Here is a 12,586-nt window from a genome sequence, read left to right as displayed (position 1 = left end):
CCCATTCCGTCTCCCGGAAACAAAGGCCCAACGCGCCGTTTCTTTCGGGGATGCCTTCCTTTTCCGCTTCCTTTTCCTTTTCTGCGGCGAGGAATGCAAAGTGCGGACGATTTGTTACGCCGTAATGAAGTCAGCGCATGTGAAGGGAAGCCTCGTTGACGATTTATCAGGCGGAGGGCTCCGAATAGCTGGATAGCTGAGGACGACAGGACTTGTCCTGCGAGCAAACCGCAGCGTTGTCACTCCGCCGAGTGCTCTGCTCTGCATAGACAATGGCGCAACAATGGCCAATATGGCGGCACTTCCGGTCCGGAGGCGACTCCCCGAAAACGCCAGGGTGACATAATGAAAGTTAACAGTATAATTGGATAGGTCCCCGTCGCTGTTCGCGATAAATCAAAACAACGTCACGTTGATATCTCTCTCTCTCACTCTGGCGATCCCTTTGCCAATCTGTGGCGCGGTGAAAAATGTCTTGCAGCGGCGGCAGCCTTCAAAGAGTTTTCCGCTTTCCACGAAGCTCTGTCGCCGGCTGTCTATCCGAATCATTTGTTTGTTGTCGCATCTCTTATTAAGTTTCGCCACGCATACTGCGCCGCGTGGATACAAATACGTATACCATACCACACGACCATATCCCCGAGCTCCGGATTGCGCCTTGATTTATCGTGGCCCGTCCAAAGTCGCCAGCGAGTCGGGACGTCGCCGGCCGCTCGGTTTTATGCTAAGTCCACAAATCACGGCATGATATATAACCGAACGGTCGGCATTAAGGCTAGATTTAGTACGCTAATGTGGCCCGATCCCGGTGGCCGCCAGTCTTAACTTCAGTGCGAGCTTCAGGTTTTTTCATTAACAAAACACCGTGCAGCCGGCAATAAATCCTCCGATCCAACTTTGGCCGAATCAATTAGGATCTGGTTAGTGAGCGGTTGCACCGAAATGTGGAAATGTGGGTGCTGGCTCCGGGCTAAAAAACCAATTTCAATTTCGAAGTAATGAAAAGAGGAAATTCGCTTAATTCCCCGCATTGTTAAGTCTGGCGTAATCGAAGAGTTGCAACTGCGAAACCGAAAACCCGCGCCAGAGACAAAGCGGAGAGCAGGCGAAGGTCCTGGCGGAAAAAAGGATACCGACGGTACCAGACGCAAATGCGAAACCGCGTAATTGTTTTAAAATGCACAGCGAAAACGGCAATAAACGGCAGATCCAACTGGTAAAATGGTAGCTGGTAAAATGGTAACTGGTAACTGGTTACTGGTGACTGGTAACTGGTAACTGGTGACTGGTAACTGGAACCAACTCGGTCACGGGGCAATGCCATTAAAATAAACGAAATTTCCATGGCAAATTTTAGGGACATTCCTCGGGGGGCGGGAGGTCGTGAAATAGTCATCAGGATAGCTCGACCGCAGCTACAGCTCCGTGCTCCCTGCACCCTGCACCCGATTCGATGACACTGCCAAAGACAAATGCAGAATAAATAATTTAGCTGCCGGATTAGAGAGCCGCAATCCGCTTTTGAATTTACACTCAAGTAACTGCCATTAGTGGCGGACTATTGCATCTCATTAGGCGCCACCGCAGATTTGCAGCTGCCACTGCAGTGCAACTGCAACTGCAACTGCAGCGCCGAAATGCAACTGCCAGCAATCAGCATCCATTGTGCATCCGTCCTAATCCGCAGCCAAAGTTATTGCATGTACTTGCCACTGGATTTGGCCGGGATGAAAGTAACAACTTGCAACGCACTCTCGACCGACCAACCGCTTTTTTTTTGTCAACAGCCAAATGGCTAAGAAATATGCAACCGTTTCACGGAGAACTGGGGACCAGGTTAAGTCCCATGCACTGGGAATAATTGGGAGTTAGTGTATGTATGATTATGAAGTATATCAACTCCATTTGAAATCTACTATACTTTTAAAACAGAAACTAAAGTAATTCCATACTTTCTTTGCTTAATAGATATATAGTTAAAGTTATTTATTTTTGAAAGGCTTTTAAATGCCTTCCGATTTTTCGAGCAGTGTGCGTACCCCGAAAAAGGGCACCAGTGCTCAACACCGAAAAGGGACGCCCCCGAAATGGCCGAGCATAAAAAACAATGCCACAGGAGCAGAACTGCAGAAGAGCAGAAGAGCAGAGCGCCAAAGGCCAGAACGGACGCAGGATGCAGGGGACACCGGAAGTGGGAAGTGGGTTGGGGGGCAGGGCCACCAATTCCGCATTCACAGTGCGTTTTGTGCTCCCAAAGGATGCGTGCGTGTGCGTGTGCGTGTGTGAGTGTGTTTGTGCCAGGGTCCTCTGTGCGTGCGTGTTAATGCACGAAACCGTAACGCCAGACTGCGGCAAACAAAAAAAAAAGAAAGAAGAGAGTTAAAGCCAGTCGTCGGGCTGGATGCATTTCATGCACATTTACACTGCGAAACTGGAAAAGTTGCCGAGGGCCCGGTCTTGAGCCAATGCTGACACGCCAGAATGTGTGTGTGTGCATGGCAGCATTTCACATGCAAATTTGCCGGCAAGTATCCACATTTTTTGTGCCAGCTCCCTGGCTTATTTATAAGACCACTCTGCTCGCACATGGGTCGAAGCTGATTGCGTTTGACAAAATGCCCCGGCAGCAGCAGCCGCCCGTTGACTGATTGCCCCGCCCCCAGAACGCCCCCCAGTTTGGGTGCTTAGGCGAGAGATTGTGGCCAAAAGTGGATTCCGGCTGGGAGCTGTGTGCTCAGCTGAAGAGCCAGCCGGACCAAATTGTCTAGTTGAGGAGACAGATTTTCCAAATTGCTCGACATTGTCAAATGGTTTCGCTTAACTAATTTCCCATTGATTGAGCCAAGACACCTGGAGATGCGTTAATTAATCTCCTGCAGATGTCACCGAAAAGTTCAGATTCACCTGCCGCCAACGTGTCGTATACGTGTTGTAATCGGCACTCGTAAAAGTAAATTAATTACGAAATGAGTTTCATAAAGACAAGTGTGTCTCTGTCGTGTCAAGCTGTGTTTACTTTTAAATAACAAGTGATTCCTTAGACTGAAATGCAGACGTTGCCAGGTGGAGTTTGTGAATCATGAATAATTTGCGGGTACTTAAAATATTGAAATCGTAGCAGCGTCGGACTTAAATTAACAATATTGAGGAAGAAACAAATATGATTATTTAAACATGAATTCAATGGCATATCATTTTAAGCCATAATATGCAGGCGGGGATTCTTTTTTAACCCCGCTCGTATGCAAATTGAAAATGGTTTTAAGCACTTCTTTGTGCAGCTTTTCAATGCAACCGAATTAAATCACATTAGCTCTTTTTAATGGTGTTACGTGCCCCAAAACTGGCAGCTGATGCACGCAAAAATCGGAAGCACATTAAATTATTGATTCAGTGATGAGCCAAATAATAAACACTGGAATATTTACGCTGGCAGGGGAGCTACAGATTTGATTGGCATGCAAAAAGGCTTCTTTACAAAAGGCAGCCATCCCGTAAAAAAAATACAAGACACAGGACACATCCACGTATTTAGGGCGGATTCAAAAGTTTCGAAGCCGAAACGCTGCAAACGGAATTTAATAAATACGTGCAAGGCATCTGTAATTTTTATTCGCACTCGCCAAGCTTTTCCGCACTGCCGTATAAGCTAAAAAACTTCCCAAAATAATCACCCGCTTGGCTGCAATTAAAGAGCTCCCGCAGCCATAAAGTGAATCCCCTAAGAACACACACCGAGTGTGTGTGTGTTTTGACTGTGTTTCTGGTCTTCCCGGGCACAACTTTTGCGTTTGCCATGCGTGGTCACGTACACGTGAAAATGGCGTAAATGTTTTAAAAGTTGCATCAAACTTGTTATGAAGTATTTGCCCCGCAAAACGGAAGGAGCAACCCGTGAACCCGTTTCCCATCCCCGCCACCCTCTTGTGCCCCAAAGTCCGCTCGACTTGCCAAGAAATTGCAATGCATGTGCGACCGGCTAAGGAAATTAGCAGCGTTTCTGGGCTTCGAGTAGGTGTTTAGACTTTTTGTGTAAATGGGGGTCATATTAACATTATAAGCTGCCTGTGTATGGTAAGCATTTGAATTTGTATTGAGGAATAATTGGTGAAGATGTAGAAAATGTAAAACATACAAAAATATTTAATCAAACTGTTTCAAAGTTTTCCTAATTTCGGAACTACTTCCAAACTTTTCATTTAGGGCTTTCAATATGTAATTTGAGATGGAGCTCCAACTTAACAAGACATTCTGCTAACCACGCGTCTAAAACTACCATCCTCACATAATTATTCAACGTTTTGCACTGCGCTGCCAGGTTGAAGGGAAAATGCGGAGCGGCTGGGAAAATCGTCAACCACAACGACAGCGCAATGTGCAAACTTATCTCTGGCTCCGGGGATCGGGCTCATGTTAGCTTTCAAGTACGAAACAAGCCGAGTTTCCTGTGCCGGTTTACTTTTGCCAGCCTTTGGCGGCAGGTGCAAACGGTGATGGAAATGGGAAAGTGGGGGAAAACCCATTCGGACGGTGGTGTTCCTCTTTAAGCCACTGCATGCAATTAAAGCTGGCCCTTTGGCGTTTTTTCGAAAATATACTTCCTTTGCCAGACTTTGTGTGTGTCAGGTTATTGCACCGACAACTGAAAGATAAAGTTAATTAATGCCTGAATCGAAGGTAATTTTCCCTTTGCCAATATCTTGGCTGCTATGATGTTAATACCCGTCGCATCCGCGATGTGTTTTCATTAATTGAGGCCGCAGATTGCAAGCTGCACTTGAGATCTTTCTCCTTATTCGCAGGAGGACCTAATGGTGATGTCGCTGGATTTGATTGGCGATATCCTTTCACTTATTCCCCAAGGCCTCGAGTTGGAGGCTTAACGAGCGCGTTTAATTGAGGCTTAATTGGAGAGTAATTAAAATGAAAAATGCCTTAAAGCCAGCGTTCTTTTGTTCGGCGGAACAATGGGGCCTCTACTATACATTCTCGCCACTCACAATGCAAATAGTTTATCCAGCGGACATTCGGCAAGTTGTTGGCGCAATAATTTACAGGCTGTCAATATAAATAATTTTGTAATTGCTTTCGGCATCCTGGCGCTGCGAATTATACTCGTAGTTCATAAATGTGTGCATATGCATTCATCGCCCGACAAATAATGCAGTGTACACTTTAAAATGCTCCCCGACAGATTTGGATCCGGATGACGAATTGGAAAAGTAAGCCGGTGGCAGGCAATCAGTGTCAGATACGCATTTAATTTATTAAATGCCCGAAAGCCGGCTGACGGACAACACTCGCAGCACCCGGCATCGCATCGCTTTTAATCCCGCCCGAAAAGGGCTCAAATGGCACTAATTAAGGGCAGCACATGTTGGATTGGCTGGCAAGATGAATGTCCGCAAAGTGCGGCGCGGGGAAGACCATCAGTCATGCGGATGTGCTGGCCAACAAGAACACGGAATATCGGAGCCGAAAAGTGGGATAAGTCCGGTGGAGTTTACTCAGCAGATCATTTATTCGGGCAGCCGGAATATTTGAACAACCAAGCTGTATCAAAGTATTGCGAACTGTTTATACGGCCAATATTGTTTTAATTATTTGCTATAATTACGAATAGCTGCATTTGTGTAAACACCATTAATAAATGCAGTTTGTAATCGGCTTTGGCTGGTCGCTAGACAAACAGAAACATGTGAACGGTGGCTTTTGTCGTGGCTCTGCAGTGGGCATTTAGTTTTTGGTGGTGCAAAGCGGCTTATGCGTCTGACAAAGGACATTTTCATAATATTCAAGTGGCTTCGTCTGGCCAAACAGCCCTTAACCTTTCGGAATTGTGTTCGTTTGAACGCAATTTCACGACTCATCGCCCGCCAGACGACGGAATATTTGGAATCGCAGCCTTGGGCAATCGAATATTTTCCGCTGACTGCTGATTTTGCGCGACTTAAATCGCGGAACTCTTTAAACACGGCTGGTAATTAAAACGGCAGTCGCTCACACTTCACTGGAGTGGCTGCTATGTAAATGCGCCTCCCTTACATTATTAATAACTCTCGAATATTCATTGAAAGTCAACGAAATTCCGTATGCGCATTCGACTCCGGTCGGATCGAATAAATTAAATGTCAACATGTGTCGAACACGCTGCAATTTGGTCACTTAATCACGTCGCCCGACTTTCCCGACCGACTCCTTGAACTCCTTTGTCAAAATGATGGATGCGACCTTTCAACACGGCCAGTAATCCGATGGTTAAATCCCTCCTCCATCGAACCTCCCTACGAGTCGGCCTGATTCGCCACTTATTTTTTTGGTTGGGAGATCGCATTTGCGTTTAGCGGATTTGGTGCTCAGTGTCAGAAAAACCATAAATATTTGCACCACATTGAATAATGAAACAGCGAGTCACAAACAAAGAGCACATGTTTCTGCAGCTTAAACGGCCGAATACATACGTTAAGCCCCTGGACAAATGCCACTCTGCCCCCGCCCTTGTGGCAACAACAGGTTGAACAAACACGCGCAATTTGAAACTAAAACAATGCCGAACAATGGGCCCTAAAACAAATAAAATTTCATTGTGTGATGTGCCGCTTCCTGTTCCGTGCAACAATGTCACACGCCCTCGCCCTCCCACTGAGTTTTCTAAATTAATTGCCAAACCAAACGGCAACAAGGTATACAATTCAGATCGGGCGTGTGCAAACTATATTTATCGATAGAGTGTCGACATTCAAAGCTGGATTTATATATGGCGGTTTTTGTTGATTTGCCGCTTAAATATTGGCAGACAAATAGATGCAACATAAATTATAGAAAATCATTAAAATATTCTTTATATTACGATTGCTTTCATGCCGTGTCGAATTTAATGAGGAACAACAGAATCAGAAACACAAACCAACAATTAACCGTAAGACGTGTGTAACTTAATTGCCATTATCTTTTAATTTTCCCGTAATCTGTTGCTGCTGAAGGATATTTTTGCCAGGCTGACAGCCAGCGAAATTGGGTTTTAATGAAGCGGCAACGAGACTTGCAAAGAGCCAAAAGCCAAAGACCGGCGAAGATTAATGAGTGCGGCGGGCCCAATTGAGAGGTCACTTCAACCGGACGTCAGCGAGCCCCAAAAACCACCGACAGTCCGGCGGAATATGCAAACGCCGTACTAATTGCCCCTTTGCTTCATTTCTGGATTTGCAATCGCAGCATAAACGGATTAGTTGGTCTTCGTGGCCCTCCCACATTTTCCCCGAAATCAATTTCCACCGCAACGCATTTGGCATAATTGCATGCTATTTAATTTGCAGCTGGACGATGGGAACAGGTCAATTAACTTCCCCAAACACACGCACTTCGAACGGCAACTGGAGAACTGCATTATTCCCCAACACTTTTCCTTATTTTTCTGAGCTTCTGTATGACTATCAATATGAAATCCGAGCCCAGAGTCATGTGTATTTCGTTGATATTGGAGCGGATCCTCATGAATGTGATGTCGTTCGAGGGGTCCAGGTCCCTGACCACATTGCGGGCCATGAAGAGAAGGGGCTTCAGATTGGTCATGTAAAGGTAGGTGCGCCTCTGACTGGAGGTGGATCGCAAAGGAACTCCGTGGTTATCCAGAATTAATACGTCGCGAGCTCCGCGACGGGCGAAGAGGTTGACAAATGCATCCCCATCGTAGGATCTGTCGCGACTGAGGAGGACCAGATATTATATTTTACCATTTAGTATTTATTTATTAAGGTTATAATTATTGCACTTACGGTACTGATTTCTTAGGGGTTGGCTGTGGTATCGCTGTTTTTCGCGCAATTTCTGTTTCTGATTGTCTCGAAATTCTTGACATTTTGCGAGGTTCAAAGCTAGTATGGGGGAATAATGGATTGTCTGTTTCACGCTTATACGATAACTAGTTCGGATTGAAGAATCTCGGCTAGCTATTCCAAATTTGGTTAAAATAAAACTGGGGAAAATTATCCAAATCTATAAAATGGTTCACTATCAGAATCGAGATTACCCCAAATTTCAGTCACTAACAGGGAGACTTTAGATACACTTTGGATACACTTTAGATACACTTGTGATATACTGAAAGCATAAATGCATCGGGGACCATTTATTTGTCACTTCTTTGAAATTTGATTCGAGTACAACAACTGTCTGATTTAAATGGGAATGCGAGTGCGCAAGTAGCTCAGCACCGCCTTGGTTCCCATGGAGAGTATCTGGTGGCGCGGCTGCCGGAAGGGGTTGCCCCACAGCTCCAGCGAGTTGAGCTTCTCCATCCTGCCCAGAACTGGCGGCACCAGCTGGATGTTGTTGTTCTTCAGGTCCAGGTTCTCCAGCTCCCGCAGGCCGCCCAGTCCGGCCTCACTGGCGTCGATGGCCTTGATCTGGTTGTCGTGGGCCAGCAGGGTGCGCAGGCCCTCCAGCTCGTGGATGCAGGGTGGCAGGTGGTGGAAGCGGTTGTGCGAGATGTCCAGCTCCTGGAGCAGGTGCAGTCCGCCCAGCTCCATGGGCAGGTCGGAGAGCAGGTTGCCGGAGAGGTTCAGCACCGAGAGCTTCGAGAACTGCGAGATGTTGGTGGGCAGGAAGCAGATCTGGTTCTTGGTCAGGATCAGGTGGGTGAGCACCTCGCTCAGGCAGTGCAGATCCTTGGGCACCTCTTTCAGCAAGTTGCCGTCCAGCTGCACGAAGTTGACCAGCTCCTGCTGAGCCGCCTCCAGGACCTCCATGGGCACATCGGTGATCTGGGCCTTGGACACCCTAAGGATGCGGGTGTTGCGCATGAGGTACTTGTCCGGAAAGGGCGACTGGGGATCCCCCGCCTCCTCCTTTCCACCCTGCAGCCGTGGGCTGTTCAATCCGTCACGAACCGCAATCATATCGGAGATCCTCTAATGCAGAAAAAGTTACTAAATTCTAGAAAAATACACAACCTTTTGTGTTGCTTCAACTGCTTCAAATATTGAACTGAGAAATATTTAAAACTCCGTCAAAAACTTGATGTTTAACGACAGTGTTTTCAAGGACATTTTGATTAAAGTATGATTCAACTTAGATAATATTGATAATTAGGGAATACTTAATGTTACTTTTTGGATTGCTTAGAATTAGATGCACACTTTTTATTCGGACAAATCAGTTGTATCTGGGGTCTACAAAGAATTTACGACTCAGAGCACGCCGCAGTCCGTCAGCGAGATCATGTTGTGGGCCATGGGCAGGTGGCCGATGGCGCTCTGGATCCTCTCCAGGAGCTGCATGCCCTTGCGGACCTTTCCGAAGGCGACGCGCCGCCCGTTGAGGATGGAGAGCGGCTTGAAGCTGATGGTGAAGTTGACCGCCGTGCGGCCGTTCGACCTGACGTAGCGACTCGGGAAGGAGAGGATGCCGGCGTCCACGCCGTGGTTGAGCACCTCGAGGTCGTGCTCGATGTTGGTTGGCTCGGAGCCGCGCTGCGGGTCCATGGTCAGGCGGCCCTCCATCCAGACGGGGGCGAGGGCGCGGGTGAAGACGATGGCGTGGCTGCGGCCCTGCGTGCAGATCCTCATGAATTCGAGCACCACCTGGGGACAGGCCTCCGTGAAGAGCTGGATGAGCAGCCGGCCCTGGATGCGGGCCTCCCGCACCTCGAGGTCCAGGTAGATCTGGGGGCGCAGCAGCTTGCAGAGCAGCCCCACGTCGCACTGCTCCATGAGCTGCTCGTAGCGATGGAGCACGTGCAGTGGGATCTCGCAGCTGAAGGGGCCCGCCGCCTTGGGCCTGTACCGGCCGGACTTGCCCGCCTGCGGATCGAAGAGCTCGCCGCCCTTGTGGAACTCCTTGTTGCGCTCCAGCTGGCGGCGCTCCTTCTCGCGCGCCAAGCTCGCGTTGTTCCACCTGCCGGCGGCCAGACGCTCCGGCGACTTGGTGAACGTGCGCAGCGTGTTGTTGCTCTTCTTGTAGAGGGCGGTCAGCATCTCCATGTAGGAGAGCTCCATGCCGTTGCCCTCGATCTGCACCTTGGGCGGCGGCAGGTGGGTGTTCACCTTGCCCTTGATCTTGGACATGCGGTCGCGGTGCTGGCGGTACAGCTCCCGCTGCTCGTTCATCACCATGTGGGAGCGGGTCTGGGGCATCGGGCGCCGGCAGGCGGGCACGGGGATGAGGCGCTGGTGGTGCCGGTGGTTGTTGGCCAGCGCCTGCTTCTGCACGTTGAAAGTGTGCCGGGGCCCGGGCTCCTCCACCTGGCCGTCGAGGCCCACCAGGTGGGGGTTGTGGCTGTGGAACACCGGGTTGGTCATCGTGAAGGGTCCCCGCTTCACCGAGGCCACGTAGGGGGTCATCGAGCTGGGGATCTGGGGGATGCTCCGCTCCCTCGGGTTGCGCGACACGTCCCCGCGGATAAACATCGTGGTGTGAATTGTACACTTGAATTTTAAACTGCTTAAGCTGGCTTCAGGCTTCAAACGACCTTTTGCGGCTGGATAAAACCTTTGACTGACGGGATTCTCGGGGCAGGGTCGAGTCAACTGGCACCGCCCACCTGGATGATCGGAAAGCAGGCTAGACCGACGCACGAGCCCACATAATTATCTCTCTAATGCTAATTTCATTAACTGAAACAAAAAAACGGCCAAACATAATAAAATGGCCACGCACTCTTTGATGTGGAAAACAACATGAAATTGCGCATTTTTGCATCAATTATTTATCTGAAGTACACACTGCTCGAGGGCCGTGAATCATAAAGTTCAATTTAATTATTTTCAACTATTTTTAACACTGCGGTAGGCCCATAAATGCAAACGTGTACTCTCGTAATTAGTGATTTAATTAAAATCTGCACGTCATTAAAACCGAGATATTTGCACAGTTGAACCGAAAATTTATATTGTTTCCTGGGATAGAATTCGGCTAGTTAGCAATTTACAACCGATTATTGTCGAGTCCTATCCTAAATATATTGTATATAGTATTTCAACCATTAACTGCCCATTTAACCAATCCGAATTCGATTTCACTCTTTTGACTCCTAATGGGGCATAAAATGGTTTTGACAGTTTTTGTCATTGGCAATTTGAGCTTTTGTAAATCCGTCGAGCTGATAATAAAATGGACAATTAGCGACCATAACACTCGAATAATTCTGTGGCACAGTTTGGATAAATGGCGGAAACACATTCAGTGTTAAAGTGACACTAGCACTAATTATTACAAGCTTGTGTCCCACTTTTCCGGCCCACGTTTTTTAAATAATTAAGCAAGCATAAAATCTAATAAATCACGCATTTAATTTACGCTTCTTTTTTCAATTGCGAGCTGTATTAAATCAATGGATTAAATGATATCAATAACATATGGATCCCACATTCAGATGGCGGTAAAAAACCTATTCGAATAGCATTAATTGATTGTTAATATGGTAGGGCTTTTGCGGTCACAATTAAATGATTAATGCGATTGTGTGCGGTGTAAGGACTTTGGAGCTGCCGGCCAGCATGAATTAAAGATAAACGAACTGCGAGGAATAAGCACGTATATATGCACTAGTCGGGATTATCTGATGCATTAATGGTCTCCACTCAGCCGATTATGAGGACATCAACTGAAGGACATCCCTCAGAAGGCAAAGAGTGCCGGGGCAAAGTGTCATTAGGGCAACGCTCTTATCGCTCAACAATCAACGTCAACGTGGGCGGATGGTGGGTTGGGTGGTACGGGTGGTGCGGGTGGTCTGGGCCAGAGACATTGAACCACTTAAGCTTTTTTTGTTCTCAAGTGTCACCCCCACACGGATGCATCAGTGCTCGTATCATCATCCACTCTTCCCAGCTCCCAGTTCCCATTCCCATTCCCACACTCATTCTCATTCTCATTCTCATTCCCATTCCTCTGATCCTTGTCCTTCTCAACTTTCACCTCGACGACGTGTTTTGTACTTTCTCTAGTGCCCTGGCATTCATATTTGATATTCATTTTCCAGGGTGCATCTTAAAAATGTGTCAACAATAAACCCACAGACACATCCGTGCGGACAAGTGACTGCAATTCGATCGAATGCATGTGCGTTGCAGCCGAGCTATTTTATTTATTTAGCCCACAGCGCCCTGTGACAAAAATTCCGCCCGGAATGCCTGACATCTTCAATAAACCACCGTTCGCATTTCCACATTGGAATTTCCGAGGGCTGGTTATATTTGAAATCCCCCGATCAGCCGAGTGGAATATGTTTAAAGCGCACTTGGTTGGGAATCCATATTATCATTTATTTATAAAAGCACAAAAGCATACATCTATCTTCCTACCTTTAAGGTCCAGATTTATGTTTATGAGCTCTTAGGACTCGGCATGAAATGCAATAAAACTGCAGCATTATTAGGCAAATCAAAATCAGAAATACACCAAATCCACATTTCTTTGTGAAACATAATCTGACCTTGTGGCCAACGCCCGCATATTCCCCTATTATTCCCGCAGACATTTTTTTATGGGCGAAGACAAAAGCCGGAGCCTTTAGTTAAGAGCATAATGGATCATAAATGCTTTGGCTGCGAAATGTGATTTTATTTTGTCTGGTCTGACGCGTCCC

General features: G+C 47.4%; 4 protein-coding genes across 4 annotated transcripts in view; all 4 read right to left on the bottom strand.

Moving 5' to 3' along the window:
* Window positions 1-12,586, bottom strand: part of LOC108101932 (5-hydroxytryptamine receptor 1A) — a 36,020-nt gene that overhangs the window by 7,166 nt on the left and 16,268 nt on the right. The window lies entirely within an intron of this gene.
* LOC108101935 (dynein light chain roadblock-type 1) lies at window positions 7,285-7,934 on the bottom strand. The gene is made up of 2 exons (XM_017206518.2): window positions 7,776-7,934; window positions 7,285-7,705 (listed from the first exon to the last, which is right to left on the bottom strand). The coding sequence occupies exons 1-2, from the start codon at window positions 7,856-7,858 to the stop codon at window positions 7,387-7,389; spliced, it is 402 nt and encodes a 133-aa protein (XP_017062007.1). The 5' UTR covers window positions 7,859-7,934; the 3' UTR covers window positions 7,285-7,386.
* LOC108101934 (leucine-rich repeat-containing protein 40) lies at window positions 8,099-8,988 on the bottom strand. Its single transcript, XM_017206517.2, has one exon. It carries the CDS (start codon window positions 8,895-8,897, stop codon window positions 8,178-8,180), a length of 720 nt encoding a protein of 239 aa, XP_017062006.1. The 5' UTR covers window positions 8,898-8,988; the 3' UTR covers window positions 8,099-8,177.
* Window positions 9,104-10,533, bottom strand: LOC108101933. The gene has a single exon (XM_017206516.2). The coding sequence runs from the start codon at window positions 10,404-10,406 to the stop codon at window positions 9,189-9,191; it is 1,218 nt and encodes a 405-aa protein (XP_017062005.1). The 5' UTR covers window positions 10,407-10,533; the 3' UTR covers window positions 9,104-9,188.

The sequence above is a fragment of the Drosophila ficusphila genome, unplaced genomic scaffold, assembly GCF_018152265.1.
Source record: "Drosophila ficusphila isolate 14025-0441.05 unplaced genomic scaffold, ASM1815226v1 contig_414, whole genome shotgun sequence".
NCBI lineage: Eukaryota > Metazoa > Arthropoda > Insecta > Diptera > Drosophilidae > Drosophila > Drosophila ficusphila.
The sequence above is the reverse complement of the archived record's forward strand: the minus strand, read 5'-3'. Positions and strand labels throughout refer to the sequence as shown.